Source organism: Anolis carolinensis, chromosome 5 (genome assembly GCF_035594765.1).
Source record: "Anolis carolinensis isolate JA03-04 chromosome 5, rAnoCar3.1.pri, whole genome shotgun sequence".
In the NCBI taxonomy this organism is placed as follows: Eukaryota; Metazoa; Chordata; class Lepidosauria; order Squamata; family Dactyloidae; genus Anolis; species Anolis carolinensis.
Genome location: NC_085845.1, coordinates 158560259 through 158578461, shown reverse-complemented (window position 1 = coordinate 158578461; position 18203 = coordinate 158560259). Strand labels below are relative to the sequence as shown.

Sequence of the window (18203 nt, the reverse complement as noted above, 5' to 3'; positions counted from 1 at the left end):
CAACAGCATCTTAGAAGAGTCCTAGGAGAGGAGTAATTCAATGGCTCTAACAATAAGCCATTAATACTAAATTATTCTTTATATAAAAGTGGAATGGTGTTTTTTATGCATTTACTGTATTTATATACCCCTTTTCTCACCCCTGTTGGGGACTCAAAGCAGTTTACAATGAAATATTGGCAAAATTCAATGCCTAACATGTATGTAAAACCAAATCATAAAAGCTAAACAAGAAACATATAACTATGTGTTAAAATCAAAGACCATTAAACATATGATACAACAACATTTCAACATTAAAATCACATGACCCAAAATTGTAGACCGGGGCCATTCCAATTATCAATTGCACATATTCCTTATTTATTTCTTGCACTGCATTACTTTACTAGCCAAAAACTTGGTCCCACAGCCATGTCTTTTTTTTTTTCTGAAGGCCAACAGGGAGGGCGCTGATCTAATCACACTGGAGAGAGAGTTCCAGAGCCGAGGAGCCACCACTGAGAATGCCCTGTATCTCGTCCCCACCAACCGCACTTGCGAAGGAGGTGGGACCAAGAGCAGGGCCGCCCCAGAAGATCTTAACCTCCTTGAGGATACTCAAAATGATACATGAAAGCAGTTCTTGGTCCACTAATGATAGGAGGGCCATTTAGGATGGTGGGTAAAGCCCTTATCCTTGGCCACCCTCCACTCTGGTTTCATTCCACCAAATACAGGGCAACATAGGGTGCAGCAACACTGCAGAATTAACACAGTTTGACACCCTTCAACTGCCGTGGGTCAATGCAATGGAGTTGCGAGAGGCATGGTTTAACAAGGGCTTTAGCCTTTTTTGACAAAGTGTGCTGGTGTCTCACCAACTACAACTCCCTTGCATTCTATGGCCTTGAGCCATGTGGTGTAAAACTGCATTAATTCTACAGTGCAGATTTACCCATAGCCTTAGTAGAGAGTCAGCAGTACCATTGAACTCAATGGGGCTTATTTCTGGGTAGACATGTGCTAGGGTGATACTTCTGAGCAGCAAAGAAAGTGATTAAAAAGTCTGTGGAGATTCCGGACACACATGTCTAAGGAAATGTCGGCACCTTGGACAGATTGCGAGAGATGGATGAATGCTTCATCCTTTGAAAGAGATATTTTAAAAGACCACTATATCTATTTCTCTTTTTTAAATTTTATTCTTAAAACCACACAGTGTTGAGATACTAAAAGAACTGGGGCTGTTTTCATCTGGATAGATCGGGGAAAGAAGAGGCTGTTCCAGCTGTCACTCTGCAAAGTTTAATTCCAAGAAAAGCGAAATCCCTTCTTCCTCGCCATCCCCCTTCTTAATCCGGTGACTTCCCAACCCAGGAGAGAGAGAGAAACAGACACACTTATACATATACTTCCCTTCTGTACACGCCCTTAACACTTTATAATGTGGACTTTTTTTAAAAAAAGAAGGTAGACACCATTAACAGAATGAAATATTCCACCAGGAGAGAATAGCCATGATGTGATATGAGAAATATGTTGTCGAAGGCTTTCATGGCCGGAATCACTGGGATGCTGTGAGTTTTCTGGGCTGTATGGCCATGTTCCAGAAGTATTCTTTCCTGATGTTTCACCCACATTTATATGGCAGGCATCCTCAGAAGTTGGGAGGTTTGTTGGAAACTAGGCGAGTGTGGTTTACATATCTGTGGAAGGTCCAGGGTGGGAGAAAGAATCATTGTCTGTTGGAGGCAAGTGTGAATGTTGTAATTAATCACCTTGATTAGCACTTAATGGCCTTGCAGTTTCAAGGCCTTGCTTATTCCTGCCTGGGGGAATTCTTTGTTGGGAGGTGTTAGCTGGCACTAATTGTTTCCTGTCTGGAATTTCCCTGTTTTCAGAGTGTTGTTCTTTATTTACTGTCCTGATTTTAGAGTTTTTTTAAATACTGGTAGCCAGATTTTGTTCATTTTCATAGTTTCCTCCTGTCTGTTGAAATTGTCTACATGCTTGTGGATTTCAGTGACTTCTCTGCGTAGTATGACATGGTGGTTGTTAGAGTGGTTCAGCATTTCTGTATCCTCAAATAATATGCTGTGTCCAGGTTGGTTCACTGGAGCAGCATACAGGGAGCATACCACCCCCTGTTGCATCAGCTCCACTGGCTGCCAATCTGCTACCGAGCACAATTCAAACTGCTGGCTTTAGCTTATAAAGCTCTAAACAGTTCCGGCCCAGCTTACTTGTCTGAACGTATCTCCCGCTACGACCCACCTTGTAGTTTAAGATCTCCCGGGGAGGCCCTGCTCTCGATCCCACCACCTTTGCAAGAGCGACTGGTGAGGACGAAAAACAGGGCCTTCTCAGTGGTGCCCCCCGTCTATGGAACACCCTCCCTAATGAGATGAGGCAGACTCCCTCGCTCCTGTCCTTTCGTAAAAAACCCAATACTTGGTTATGGGACCAGGCCTTTAAGCATTAGATGCAGCATTAACGGTAAAATGAATTTGTGATGAATAATGGACAGACCTGGATCACGACTCAGAATGTGCCTTTGAATGTATATTTATATGGATGTTTTAATGTTATTTATTTTAATTGTAATTGTTTTTATACACTATGTTTTATACTAGTTTGTTCAGCATTAAATGATTGCTGATGGCTAATTGTAAGGCCGCCTTGAGTTCCCTCTCGGGGTGTGTGTGGATGTGTGTGTGTGAGAGAGAGAAGGGCGGCATAATATAAATGCTTGCAATAAATAAATAAATAAATAAAATCATCAAGTGCTCTGCTTCGGCTGACTTCTCTGGTTGAGTTAGTCTGCAATGCCTTTCATGTTCCTTGATTCGTATTTGGGCAATACTGTGTTTGTCCACAGCTACAGGGTATACAGTAGACTCCTGCAAAAGTGAAAGGATAGCTCTTGTACTTTGCTGAATTGTTGGATTTCCTTAGTGGGTCTGTAGATAGTTTATAGGTTGTGTTTCTTCATCTATGTGGTCAGTGATTCCCTTGATGTATATATAGAGTCTCACTTATCCAAGCTAAACGGGCTGGCAGAACCATGGATAAGCGAATATCGTGGATAATAAGGAGGGATTAAGGAAAAGCCTATTAAACATCAAATTAGGTTATGATTTTACAAATTAAGCACCAAACATCATGTTATACAACAAATTTGACAGAAAAGGTAGTTCAATACGCAGTAATGTTATGTTGTAATTACTGTATTTACGAATTATGCACCAAAATATCATGATATATTGAAAACATTGACTACAAAAATGCCTTGGATAATGCAGAAGCTTGGATAAGCGAGTCTTGGATAAGTGAGATGCTACTGTATTGCAGTTGAAGATAGTAGTTGTAACTCTGAATTGTTATTATAACAGTCATTCTGCAATGGAAACGTCTCTCCTTAGCCTCCCTGCTATTGCCTGTATACCTTTTGGGAGACACACGCTGGCCCCTTCCACACAGCTGAGTAAAATCCCACATTTTCTGGTTTGAACTGGAATATATGGCCATGTGGACTCAGATAGCCCAGTTCAAAGCAGATATTGAGGGATTTTCTGCCTTGATATTCTGGGTTATATGGCTGTGTGGAAGGGCCCTTGGTCTGTTTGTGTGTGCATATACAGTAGAGTCTCACTTATCCAACGTTCTGGATTATCCAACGCATTTTTGTAGTCAATGTTTTCAATACATCATGATATTTTGGTACTAAATTTGTAAATACAGTAATTACAACATAACATTACTGCGTATTGAACTACTTTTTCTGTCAAATTTGTTGTATAACATGTTTTGTTGCTTAATTTGTAAAATCATATCCTAATTTGATGTGTAATAGGCTTTTCCTTAATTCCTCCTTATTATCCAACATATTTGCTTATCTAATGTTCTGCTGGCTCGTTTATGTTGGATAAGTGAGATGTAGTTGTAACTACTGTAGTTGTAACTCTGAATTGTTATTATAACAGTCATTCTGCAATGGAAACATCTCTCCTTAGCCTCCCTGCTATTGCCTGTACAGTATACCTTTTGGGAGACACATGCTGGCCCCTTCCACACAGCTGAGTAAAATCCCACATTTTTTGCTTTGAACTGGCCATGTGGACTCAGATAACACAGTTGTGGCGCAAGCTGGTGAGCAGCCAGCTGCAGCCAGCTGAGACCAATCACTCTGATGAAGAGGTCATGAGTTTGAGGCCAGCTCGGAGCCTGCATTTGTATTTGTCTTTGTTCTATGTCAAGGCATTGAATGTTTGCCTTATATCTGTAATGTGATCCGTCCTGAGTCCCCTTTGGGCTGAGAAGGGCGGAATATAAATACTGTAAATAAATAAATAAATAAATAAATATTGTGGGATTTTCTGCCTTGATATTCTGGGTTATATGGCTGTGTGGAAGGGCCCTTAGTCTGTCTCTGTGTGTGCATATACAGTAGAGTCTCACTTATCCAACATTCGCTTATCCAACGTTCTGGATTATCCAATGCATTTTTGTAGTCAATGTTTTCAATACATCTTGATATTTTGGTGCTAAATTCGTCAATACAGTAATTACTACATAGCATTACTGCGTATTGAACTCCCTCCCCAGACATCCGGCAGGCTCCATCCCTTCTGGGGTTCAGAAAGAAGCTGAAGACCTGGCTATGTAAGCAAACCTTTAAAGAATAAGTCTTTACTGGCTTCGACTTGGTCTGGAATAAAGGTTTTTGTACAAGGTCTGGTGGATAAATGGCATAAGCACTATTTTAAATTTTGTATACTGTATATTATAATTGTTTTAACTGTTTTAATGTTTATTTTATTGTACTATGGTGTATTGGCATAAATTGCCAGTCTGTAAGGCGCCCTGAGTCCCTGCGGGTGAGAAGGGCGGGGTAGAAATGATAGAAATAAATAAATAAATAAATATTGAACTACAGTAGAGTCTCACTTATCCAACATTCGCTTATCCAACGTTCTGGATTATCCAACGCATTTTTGTAGTCAATGTTTTCAATGCATCGTGATATTTTGATGCTAAATTCGTAAATACAGTAATTACTACATAGCATTACTGTGTATTGAACTATTTTTTGTCAAATTTGTTGTACAACATGATGTTTTGGTGCTTAATTTCTAAAATCATAACCTAATTTGAAGTTTAATAGGCTTTTCCTTAATCCCTCCTTATTATCCAACATATTCACTTATCCAACATTCTGCCGGCCAGTTTATGTTGGATAAGTACATTGACTACTGTACTTTTTCTGTCAAATTTGTTGTTAAACATGATGTTTTGATGCTTAATTTGTAAAATTATAACCTAATTTGATGTTTAATAGGCTTTTCCTTAATCTCTACTTATTATCCAACATGTTCACTTATCCAACATTCTGCCGGCCCGTTTATGTTGGATAAGTGAGACTCTACTGTACTTTTTCTGTCAAATTTGTTGTTAAACATGATGTTTTGGTGCTTAATTTGTAAAATCATAACCTAATTTGATGTTTCATAGGCTTTTCTTTAATCCCTCCTTATTATCCAACATATTCGCTTACCCAATGTTCTGCCTGCCCGTTTATGTTGGATAAGTGAGACTCTACTGTACTGTGTGTGTGTATCAACGGAGTGTGATACGGCTTTCAAAAGGGCTGCTGGAGCTTTAAGAGCTGCCTCTCTCTCCCCCTCTGCTCCTTCTCGCAATGGTCTCAACCAAGCTCTGCTTCTCAAAGCAAGAAAAAAAATGTAATATGCCATTTTCCTCATGGACGTTCCCCGCTTTCGGCTGCCGAGGAGCTGAGGGGAGAAAATGCTGAGGCGCCGGCCAGGACGAGCCGCTCCTCCTGCTGCTGCTCTTCCTCCCTCCGGGCGAGAGGGGTTGGCCGGGCTTTTTCGGGGGGCTCCTCGTGCTCCCGAGGCTTCTTTTTGGGGCGGGAGAGGCGGCGTCTCCTCCGAGGCGAGCTGAGCAGCGCCCAGTGGTGAGAGAGAGAGTGTGTGAGCCAAGGCGCCCATCCATCCCCTGGAAGCAGCAAGCGGACGGCTGCGGCTTCACCCATTCCCTTGAAGAGGCGAGAAGACCACGCTTGAGGTATCTCTTCGCCGCCTGCCTTGGTGGGGATGGAGCGGTGCAAGCCGGCTTCTCTGGGGACGGGAGGATGGCGCCAACTTCTGGAGGGCAACGGATGGGGCTGGGTGCCTGTGCCCGGGCTGCCGGGAAACGTTGTGGGATCCGAAGGGTTTCCTTTTCCTAAAACAGAAAGGTGATATCACAGCGGTGGAGGAAAGGCAGGGAGGCGGGAGGGCAGGAGTTAACTAGGAGGGGAAAGATGCGGGCAGACAATGGCACGGATTTTCCTGCTGGAATTGCTCTCGGCGGGTGAAGTGAGGTGTAGCTGACAGCAGCTGGAAAAGAGGGGTGGGATGGCGGAGGGGGGGCGGCGGCGCTGCCAGAACAGCAGGCGATCTCCCTCTTTGCAAATGCGGCTTTGAAGGGCGGGAGGAGAGCCATGCTCCTCGGTTGAGGCACAGGAAAGGCGGCGAGTGACTCCCCTGAAGTAAGTCCTGGTGCCACGGCGTGGTGGCCCCAAGAGGGCACACTCTCTGGCCTTGGGAGGCGTCTCCTGCGCCTTCCGCACATGCTGGTGGGGAGGGCGAGGTTTTAGGGTGGGTCAAAGGAGAACACAGGGGAAAGTAAGCGCAGGGGCAGGAGCAATCCCATCCACATGGACACCCTTCTGCTCCGAAACCAGGAGGCTTCAAGGTGAACTGCGTCTGAATGGCTGCCTGATCAAAGCAGCCCTTTGTTGAGCTGCTGTCAAGGGTTGGTCTTGCAAGGTTCTTCCCATCTTCTGTGTCTGAAAATTTTGGAGAGCAACAGCAGCCAGGAAGAAATGGGACTGACTTGTGGAGCAGAATTAATGGTGCTGGTCTCAATTCAGGACTTTTTAAAAACCTGGAGCATTTGGGAGAAGACAGAGAGAAGATAGTGGGTGGGGTCAAAGGGGGAAAAATGAAAATTAGCTTTGACTTTGGTGTACTTCTCAGCAAAGTTTTGGGTTTAGTTCCACTTCTCAGTGGATGTGATTTAGAGCACAGGTGGAAAAAGTGTGGGACTCCAGTTACTGTGAGAGCTGTTCAGCAGTGGAACTCTCTGCCTTGGAGTGTGGTGGAGGCTCCTTCTTTGGAAGCTTTTAAGCAGAGGCTGGATTGCCATCTGTCAGGGGTGCTTTGAATGCGATTTTCCTGCTTCTTGGCAGGGGGTTGGACTGGATGGCCCACAGTCTCATCCAACTCTATGATTCTATGATTCTCAGCCACTGGCAATATGGGATTGGGTTGATGGGAGTTGGGGTGTAATAATAATAACTTAATTTTTACATCCCTCCACCATAATAACTTTATTTTTATATCCCGCCACCATCTCCCCGAAGGGACTCGGGATGGCTTACATAGGGACCAAGCCCAATATACAGCAAAAGTTACAGGAAATGAAAAACATAATGACAATTAATATAATATGAACGATTGAATTAAAACAATTAAAAACAGCAGAATATAAAAACATCGTAAAAGTCTATCAAAACCAACCTCATCAACCAGTAAACCAATAATATGGTTTGCATGATAAGATTTGAGAGGGCAGGGCAAGGACTTGTGCAAAATGCAAAGGACAGGGTCGGGGGTGTGGGTAAAGTGCTAAATAAACCTTAACAGTAAATTAGGGTTGGGCATTCATAATCGGGGACTAGCTGTCATTCAAAGCACAGTGAAACATGCAGGTTTTAAGATCAAGCTAAAATAAGATATACCTTGTCTTCTGCCCATCTGAAAAAACAAAAATCGCAGTCTATAATCATGTGTTGTCTGGAATGGAATGAATGTATAAAATTATGTACTTGTACCTTTATTCCAATAACCATGATCTATGAAAGTTGCTTTAATTCCAGATGAGTTAGACATTTGGAATTCTATATTGGGTCACAGAACATAATGATGTAAGTACTAAGAGTACTACTTAAATTGTAATTACCAATGGCACTAAAAGTGTATGTCAGGGGTCCTCAAACTTTTTAAGCCGAGGGCCGGTCCACAATCCTTCAGACTGTTAAGGGGCCGGATTATCATTTGAAAAAAAATACAAACAAATTTCGATGCACACTACATATGACTTATTTGTAGTGCAAAAACAACAACAAGAACAAGAACAATGAAAGAACAATACAATATTTAAAAATAAAAACAATTTTAACCAACATAAATTTATCAGGATTTCAATGGGAAGTGTGGTCCTGCTTCTGGCCAATGAGATAGTCAAGTTAATTAGCGTGGTTGTTGTTGTTGTTGTGTGCCTTCAAGTCATTTCAGAAATTTATTTACTGCATTTATTTACTACATTTGTATCACACCCTTCTCACCTCAAAGGGGACTCAGAGTGGCTTACAAATTATATGTACATACAATATATTATATTATTAGCATAGCACAATATTAGCATTATATATTACTATATTGAACTATACCACTATACTGTAATATTATTAGTAATATTATATGTAATATAGAATATATAATTAATATTATATAGTATTATTATTAGTGTTATATTGTATTACATTATAATATTATTATCAATATTATATGTGAGGGCGGGGGCCAGGTAAATGACCTCGGAGGGCCGCATCCGGCCCCCGGGCCTTAGTTTGGGGACCCCTGGTGTATGTGAATGTTTTAGTAAAAAGTGCAATTTGTTCATTAAAATAACTTTTACACCAAAATGTAATTCCAAATTGCACTTTCATATAACTAATAGTGGGAGACTGTATACTGACAAAGGAGTCATAGCTCATTGATGCAACACATGTATGGTCAACAGCACTGCTTTTAAAACTGTGGGTCTTGACCCCAAATGGGGGCTTCTGAGTTCACTGTTGGGGTAATGAAAAATTTGGCAACAGGAAAGGGTTTCAGAACACCACCTGGACATTAACACAAATCTGTTAACAACAATGTGCAGGGTTTACAATGAACTCTGCAGAAAATGCTTCAGCTGTACTCCACAAGCCTATTTAGCAAGTCTTGCTATGCTGGTTTATTGCCAGTAAATGTTTACTTTTATGTTGGACAGAAAGGGATTGAGAGTGTAAAACGCCCAGGTTTATATAATATTTCAGGTGCAATTACAACCAAAGAATTCAGTGTTTCTGGTGTGAGAACAAATACTTTTGAAAAGACATGTTACTGTTATTCATTGCTCATTACTGCCATTATTACATTTTCATTCCATGTTTTGCAAAATGAAAAAGTGTCTTTGGTGGGATGATTAGGACCACTAATGTAGAAAAGTTGAAATATTTGCTGTGAAAATGGGGCTTGTTTTGAGTTTCATCCTTACCTCCATGTCTCTTTCTAATATACAGTGTTCCCTCACTTATCACGGAGTTACGTTCCAGGACCACCCGCAATAAGTGAAAATCCGCGAAGTAGGGACGCTATATTAATTTTAATATTTATACATTATTTTAGTAGTTATACACTATTTTAAGTCTTTATCAACCAATCGTATGTTGATAAATCGCCTCCTTCTCCTCCCATTGCCCCTTGGACTCTTTTTCTCTCCCTTTGGCTTCTTCTTCCTCCCTTCCTTAGGCTGTAAATTGTAATTTTTTATGATTTATAATAGTCTTAGAGTTGAAAAACTGCAAAACAGCAAATCCACGAAAAGTGAACTGCGAAGGAGTGAGGGAACATTGCACTTCAATCCACTTCCCTCCCACATTAATAATAAAAATAATAATTTTATGTATATCCCGCCCCATCTCCCCAAGGGAACATGGAGTGGCTTACAACAGTGTAAATAACACAACAATAATAAAAATAAAAATGATGATAATAAAACAATAAACCAATAGCCAATTTAAATATAATCAACACAAGTAACTAAGCAATCCATAAAATTGAAAAAGTGAAAAAACATTCAGTTTTTTAATTCCCATTTTCAACAATTTTGTGACCATTAAGCATGCTCAGTCTCAAATTGTGTGTGTCTCTTTTTTTTTTTTGCATAATTCTCCCCTTCATTCCAGCCCTATATTTTACTAAACATGCTGATATTTCCTTCTTGTCCATAGATGAGCCATTTTGACTACACAAGGATCCTCAATCAGCAGTCTTCAAATTTGCTATTATTGTATACGCGATCATAACCATTGATTTTGTCTGACATAAAGTTCACAACAAGACATTAATGCTTGGTTACTGCTATTTATAATAGTGTCAATACCTCCAGAAATGACACAGCTGACACAGGAGAAACCATGGAGTGGGAGACCTTAGATTTAAATTCTTACCTTTTAAATGTTGCACTGTAAAAGGAATCCAGTCAAATTGAACCATATCATCTAAATTTTAAGCTTGATTCAGGATCACTGAACTTGCAATCCAAAGCATAAGTTCTGTGGCTTCCAAAGGCTAAACATTTTGCTTGAGACATTACCTCCATGAGATTGGCAATCAATCAAAATTAATTGGAGTGGAATAGATGCTCATATGACAGACTAGAATTCCTATGATTTGTTCATTTGTGACCTACTGCAAATGCTCAACCTGTATGTCATATCACAATGAGTTTCTTAGTGACTTATTTTGTAATTTAATTTGCCAGCACCAAAAGGAAAAAGAATGCCACAGAAAAGAACAAAAACACACATTTTTTTAAAAAAAAATCAGCATTAAAATCCAAGCAGCACCATTAAAATAGTTTTTGTACCAATTAAGTTATGAGTTTTATACTTCATTATTTCAGTCTATCATAAAGTAGAGATGCTGTACTTGGTAGGCTTTGATACAGACATATTTCATCAGTTAAGTTAAAGGTAAAGGTTTTCCTCTGACATTAAGTCTAGTCATGTCTGACTCCGGGGGTTGGTGCTCATCTCCATTTCGAAGCCACAGAGCCAGTGTTATCCATAGACACCTCCAAGGTCATGTGACCGACATGACTGCCTGGAGTGCTGTTACCTTCCTTCCAGAGCGGTACCTATTTATCTACTCACATTTGCATGTTTTAAAACTGCAAGGTTGGTAGAAGCTGGGCTAACAGCGGGAGCTCACCCCACACCCTGAATTCGAACCACCAACTTTTCAGCAAGTTCAGCAGCTCAGCGGTTTAACCCTCTGCACCATTGGGGGTTCCATACCTATTTATTAAAAGTATTTATTACGCCAAAATCAGTAGCTAAGAAGTTTATTTTTGAAAATCTCTGTAGCAGAGGAAAAACTGTCAGTGTGTGTATTATTGGACAGACACACTTTCATCTTTCTTATATGTCTAAAAATGTCTTCATATGTCTTCATTGTGAAACAGTTTCTTGTGTGAAGAGCCTGCTAAAAGCATTTACCTCCCCCCGCCACAAATATGTTCATTGTAAAACATTTTCTTGTGAGAAAATCCTAATAAGCATGTATCTTTCTCCCCCACAATGATTTAAGCTGTAATGAAATAAGCTACTATATTTAGATTTTTAATCATTCAGGAATGACTACATCAAATTGCAGGGGGTACTTTAAAACTACAGTCCAAATATAGCAGAACTCATTTGTTTTATGGGTGTGGAAGTGTAAATATTTGTTTTGAAAGGATTTTTGGAGGTTCACATAAGTTATTCCTCATTTAAAAGTGATATTTCTGCTCAAAGGTGAATTTAGGAAACTCTGGCAATATGTTATGGGGCCATGAAGCCCAAACTGACAGAAACAGGTTGTTTGGGACGAGGGCACTTCAGGATTTCAAGAAATAAAAATAACCTTTGTGGAGAAAACAAAGGCTCTAGAATTCTTCCCAAATAGCCAAATTACACCCTGAATGGACTGATCTAAAATATCTCACTGCCCAAGTGGAGTAGTAAACAACATCACAAATCAAGGCACATATCAGCCAAAGCCAGCTAAATTAATTTGGTGCATGAGGTAACAAAAATCCCTAATTCACAAATTAACTACTTGTTGCTTTTCCATAACACCAGTCATTTCTCTCCCCAACCTCAGTGTAGCTGCTTCACTCTGCCTAATGGTAGGACTGGCTCTTCCGACAATGAAAGTGAGCATAAAAAGTTATGGTGTATTCTAGAAAAAAAGCATGGCTGGCTGGAATACTTAAAAGGGGCACTATTATAGGTCATTGTAGTAAAACACATTTAAACATATGCCCTGACTACAATAATATTCTTTTACTCCATCAATTGACACACTGTTTAGTGTTTTCTTTCTTTTAATGGGGAAGAAAGGGGAGAAATTTGATAGAAACCTGTGTGGATCAGAGTCCATGTGGTTTTCCTAATAACTGTAGTTCTGACATCAAAATTATTTTAGAGGGATACGTGGCTGGAGGAGGCAGGGTGAATTCAATAGATAAGTGGACCTCAGTGATTAGAACCGTGAGCCTTTCCCAAGTTTCATTGGCATATAATTCCCATTCTTAACCTATATTTTATCCAGTGTCATTGCTGTTAATTAACTTGCTTTCCCTTTCTGATTCAAGTCTGCATGACTGTCTAGAACAGTGGTTCCCAATCTTTTTTTGACCGGGGACCACTTTGACCTGGGACCATTCTCCAACTTTAGTAACAAAAGGGTTACGAATCAGTTTTTAGTCAACTTTAGATTTGGTTTGGTTATTTGGGGTGCTGACTTAGAAAATTGCATTGGATAGACCACATCCTCTCTAGTTTCTGATACAGAACAGATGACATCCAGTAGTCGCCATCTGCTCGCCCACAGAAAACCATATTTAGTAATCTAGAGCTGATGTGGTCTACCCAGTGCAATTTTCTGAATCAGCCTAAATAATCCCAGGAACAGGCCTAAAAATGAAGTTAAGGTGCCCCCACTTCCAGGTGCCACATGGAAAGGCTTGGCTCAGGGGGAGGGAGGAAGAGGAGAAGCAGCAGTCAAGGAGGCTTGTTATCGTGCCTTTCGTGGATAGTCAGCCTCTTCTCTCCCGACATTCCTATTGCCTCAGCACTATAAGAGGGTTTTGCAAGACCAGTCACTCTCATTGCACCGGTGTAGCAACAGTGTAGCAATGGTGAGGCCATGGACCACATTTTACTTCTTGGAAACCACTGGTGGTTCACGGACCTCAGGTTGGGAACCACTGGTCTAGAAGGAGAAGGAGAGGTGAGGGAGGAGTTAGCCTTTTCTTTTCACTTCTGAGGACCATGGTTAGATTCCAAGATCAAAAGGGATCTGGTATTGAGGAGGCCTGGTGAACAGGGACAAAGGCATCTGGAGAATAGCAGTGTAGTGCCAACCAAGACAGACTAAACAGAAATGACTGCAGATTTTTTCAGCTGATGTCATACTTTAACTTCCAAAATCCTTAAACAATGCCAATTCTGGTTGGGGTTTCTGATACACAAACACACATACACAGATTGACAGCCACTGATCTGCAGATGGAGGAGCAGGGGCCATTACTATCATCACACCCTCATTGACTGCTGTTCTCAGTGTAAGTAGAAGTGTAAGATACCACATCACTTTTTATTTCAGGAACTGAAACACATACACCAGCTTTCATGTTTTGGGAGGATTGTTGGGGAAGTAGGAGCATATGTTTATGGTGGTTGCATATTCTTTTTTGATCACTTTTAATCATTTAGAGTCTGGGCATAAATTTTATATTGATATTATATTTATAGAGATATGTAGCATTTTTGTTAAACGTATGTTTTTCAGTGATCCCAGTCAGAATTTGGGGCCCTACCATTATGGGGATCATAGTAGGTGATGCTAACCTTTGAATTCAAAAGCTTAGTTAACAATCTAAGACATAGTTGAAGAATATGTGGTCCTCTGGTTGTTTTTGGATTGTAACTCTCATCACCCCTCGTCAGCATAAAGGGTGATGTGAATTGCAGTTCAACAACATCTGGAACACCAAAGGCTCTCCATCTCTCGTCTAAAATTTAGATTCAACATGGGGCAAATCTATTAATATATATTATGTAAAGTTATAGTTTTTCAGCAGTTTATCATGTGAGCTGTTTTACACATAGCCTACACACATAGGTTGTTGGCCATTGTAGCTGTGTTTGTAACTCTTGCACAGACCATTGCTGCATCTAAATCAGGCCCAGTGCTGTATTTCCTGTTCATGAACATCAAGGGAACTTTGCCTCGATGCTGGGTCCTTTGGGAGCTCTCACCTGTCATATACAACACTTAGGACCATTGATAGAGTGGCATATTTCAGAAGAAAACAATTATTTGATGCGTATGAGATTACAACCATAGCAAACATTTTCATAGTCATGTAGATGGAAAAGTGATAAAAGATTTTCAGTCATAGTCTCCTATCCTCCTCTATTTATATATGCATACATGCATATCTACATATATGTGTGTTGTGGGTAGGAATAGAACAAAACACATTTGACTGTAATCTTTTAACTCGGATGTCTTAAGCTCTGAGTATGGAAAATGTCAAAGTAACTACTGCTGCTTTTCATTGATTAATGCCCTGGCATACCTTGAGAAGTCCAATCATATATTACTGCAGGATAGTTACCACAGTATCTCTGCTCATATTACAATCTATGCCCCACTGGCATACAGTGGACATACAGATTAATATAATGGAATTTGGAAACTTACTTTCAAAAAGAAAGTAGTTATAATACCATTGTCCTCATAATAGGTAGTGACCTTTACTGTTGATTGTAAAAGAAACTCAACCCTTTCTTCCTTTCCCACATTAAGTTTTAGAGATTTCACAGTAGCATTCAAGCTTCTGTATAAAATGGCAGTCTTTAAGGTATGAAAGGAATAGCACACTGAGGACTAATTCCAGCTGCTAGTGTATATCTACTGAATCCATTGCTGAAATATACGTCAATATTTTGTATACAGTGTTCCCTCACTTATCGCTGGGGTTAGGTTCCAGGACCATCCGCAATAAGTGAAAATCCGCAAAGTAGGGATACTATATTTATTTCAATACTTATACATTATTTTAGTAGTTATACACTATTTCAAGTCTTTATCAACCAATCGTGTGTTGATAAATCGCCTCCTTCTCCTCCTGTTGCCGCTTGGGCTCCTTTTCTCTCCCTTTGGCTTCTCCTTCCTCCCTTCCTTAGGCTGTAAATTGTAATTTTTTATGATTTATAATAGTCTTTTAGAGTTTATTGAAAAACCACAAAACAGCGAATCCACGAAAGGTGAACCGCGAAGTAGTGAGGGAACACGGTATCCCATTACTTTGATGGGCCTACCACTAGTAGATCCAAGAACTGGTTATAGGCCTATTTGTATAGCCCTCCTCTATTATTTTCCTTTGATTATAGCTTTAATAACCATCTTCTTAAAGTCTTAACAGAAGTGGAAGGGGTGAAAACATTTCAAACAAATATTTCTGATTCAATTTAGTGTGTTGACAAGTTTTCAACAGTCTTATTCTGGTAGTGCAAATAGTATTGTGCTTGTGAACACCTACCCCTAGGTTATGCACAAGCGAGGTTCCAACATATTTTCTGGTTGTGCAAGTTGTTACACAGATGTCTAAGGATCACAAGAAAGAAACTGTGTGACGACTGTCACATCTAGAAAAGTCCACTAACACACTGGATTTAAGCCAATTTATGTAAATACCCCATTACAATGTTCTAGTTGAGACTTCTTTACAGACATCTTACAGAATTTCATTTTAAGCACCTTCATGTCAAGGTTTAGAGAGCCTAAGCAAGATTATGAATATCCAAACTATTCGAGAAGTGAAAATAAACAGAGGTTATTATGTTCATTTTCATTTCCCCAATGATGTTGTAATGTTAATCTTCTTAACTAGCACAGAATTGCTAAGAAACTAGCTAGAAAATGTTTATTGAGAAATATCCAGCATCATTCTAGATTTGCGAAATTATCTTGTATTGCATAGTATTGGGCATTGTAAGAAATATTATAATAGCTGTGACATCAGTTGATTTTCTAAAAGCCATGCTAAAGGTAGGCTATAACAATCTTTGAACAAATTAGCTTCGTGGAAATGTATTTCTGTCTTCCTTGCCACCTAATTTGAAGTAGAAATAATATAGCAGGCATTTAACCTTGATACTGGAAGATCTTGCTTAAGCGGAGAGATATCTCAAGCTCAGGCCAAAATGATAGTTTTCTTGTCTTCAAGTTTTGTGTTGACTTATGGCAACCCCATGGATTTAATAGAATTTTCTTATGCAGGGAATACTCAGATGTAGTTTTGCCAGTTCCTTCCTCTGAAATATAGATAGATTACAACACCTTGTATTCCTTGGCATTCTCCCATCCTAGTGCTAACCAGGGATGACCATGCTTAGATTCCAAGATCAAAAGGGATCTGGTGGGCTTTAGGGTATGACTGAATGCCAAATGATATTTTAAGTAAGTACTGTGTTGTTTAACATTATTTTATCTTCTACTGAAAGAGAACATGCATAACTCCAATTTGAAATGATATTGCTATTCATGGATAGCTGAGGGTGAAATCTGTCTATAAATAACCTGAATGCTTTTGGTAATCCCAACGAAATTAGACCCATTCATTCAATGGTAGATTGGGTAATCCTTGTAGTTTGTCCCTTTTATCTTCTTCACTCCCCCTCATATCCAAGGCTTCAAAAGAAAAAAAATGGTATTGGTTGAGGATTCCCCCCCCCCCCCTTTAATTGTGGGAGAGGAGTAAATTTCAGGGGGAAAAAACTCTGCAGGGAGGGCTGAAAGTAAAAACCTCCCTTATCTTTACATGGTGAATCCTATGCAGATGCAGGCTCTTCATTGAAACTGAAAAAGAAATAGCTCATAAATGACATATTATATATTTAATATATTGCATTACTTCTTGTAGTTGAGTTTCTTCTGGGTTCATGGTTGAATTTGAGCTCTGCTATATACAAGTGTTAGAGAGAGCTATCCTTGGCAATTAATGGTAGCTATGAACATCTATATAGACATGAGGAAGATGACATACAGGATACTGAGGGGGTGGATAAAGGTCAGATAAAAGACGCCAATTTTAAAAAGGAAATCTTTTGACATGATTTCAAAGGACACTGTCTCTGTCAATCTGCTGATGAGACTTTAAACATGTATCTCTTCTGAAACAGAAACACTGTAGGAGCCATGGAACGATGCATTACTTCTTCCTTTTATGTGGCTGCCAATCAGATTTTGGCCTAATAGTCTCTCTCTCTCTCTCTCTCTCTCTCTCTCTCTATGTATGTATATATATATATATATATATATATATATATATATATAATCTGAAGAAAACATCTGCATAGTAACATGGGGACAGTTTTTTAAAGTTTCTTTAACTAGGTGAAGCAGTTGTGGTCTTTCAGAGGTTATTAGATTGTAAGTCCTATGATAATTCACAATTGATTATACTGCTTTGTGCAGTGATTCTCAACCTGAGGTCCCCAGATGTTTTTGGCTTTCAACTCCCAGAAATCCTAACAGTTGGTAAACTGTCTGGGATTTCTGGGAATTGTAGGTCAAAATAATCCAGGGACCCCAGGTTGAGAACCACTGACCTAAAGGATGACATTCCCCTAACATTATTCTCAATTATCTATTTATTGTGAACAGAATGCTTATGTACTTAAAGACTTCTTACCTCCTGTCTTTATTTTTCTTTCTTTGAAGAAATGATGTGCGAAGTGATGCCAACGATAAACGAGGACACCCCAATGAGTCAAAGGGGGTCCCAGAGCAGTGGGTCTGACTCAGATTCTCACTTTGAGCAGCTCATGGTGAATATGCTGGATGAAAGAGACCGTCTTCTCGACACACTCCGAGAGACACAAGAGAGTCTGTCCCTGGCACAGCAACGTCTTCAGGATGTCATTTATGACCGAGACTCTCTCCAGAGACAACTCAATTCTGCATTGCCCCAGGTATGTTGGGTGTGAATGCATGCTCTTTAATTTTAGCTCACATGTCTTTTTTGCTATCATGAATCTCAGGTAATTATATATATATATATCCCTAAAAGATCCGATCCTGCCTCTAGTGAAAGTAGTTTTAGAACATGTTTTATACAGTTTGACCATCAGACCTAATAGTGCTCAATTCTATTTGGTCATTTCAGTAAAAAATGAAAGAAAGCCATTGAACATTCAGAATTCAGCCTAAAAATATTATAATCTTGATCCAGAACTCTAGCTCTTGAATGTGCTGATGCAGCTACTATAT

At 39.7% G+C, this 18203-nt stretch overlaps 1 protein-coding gene across 6 annotated transcripts in view; it reads left to right on the top strand.

The window, feature by feature from the left end:
- ppfia2 (PTPRF interacting protein alpha 2) overlaps positions 1 to 18203 on the top strand; it is a 341653-nt gene that overhangs the window by 30416 nt on the left and 293034 nt on the right. For 3 of the 6 annotated variants that reach the window (XM_062982680.1, XM_062982675.1, XM_062982674.1), the window contains exons 1-2: positions 9395 to 9457; positions 17655 to 17905. In XM_062982680.1, the coding sequence (XP_062838750.1) occupies positions 17657 to 17905 (249 nt within the window). In that variant the 5' untranslated portion in view covers positions 9395 to 9457; positions 17655 to 17656. Of the gene's footprint in view, positions 1 to 5721; positions 6067 to 9394; positions 9458 to 17654; positions 17906 to 18203 lie in introns of those variants that run through there. The other 3 variants (XM_062982678.1, XM_062982677.1, XM_008110919.3) reach the window with 3 other exon arrangements.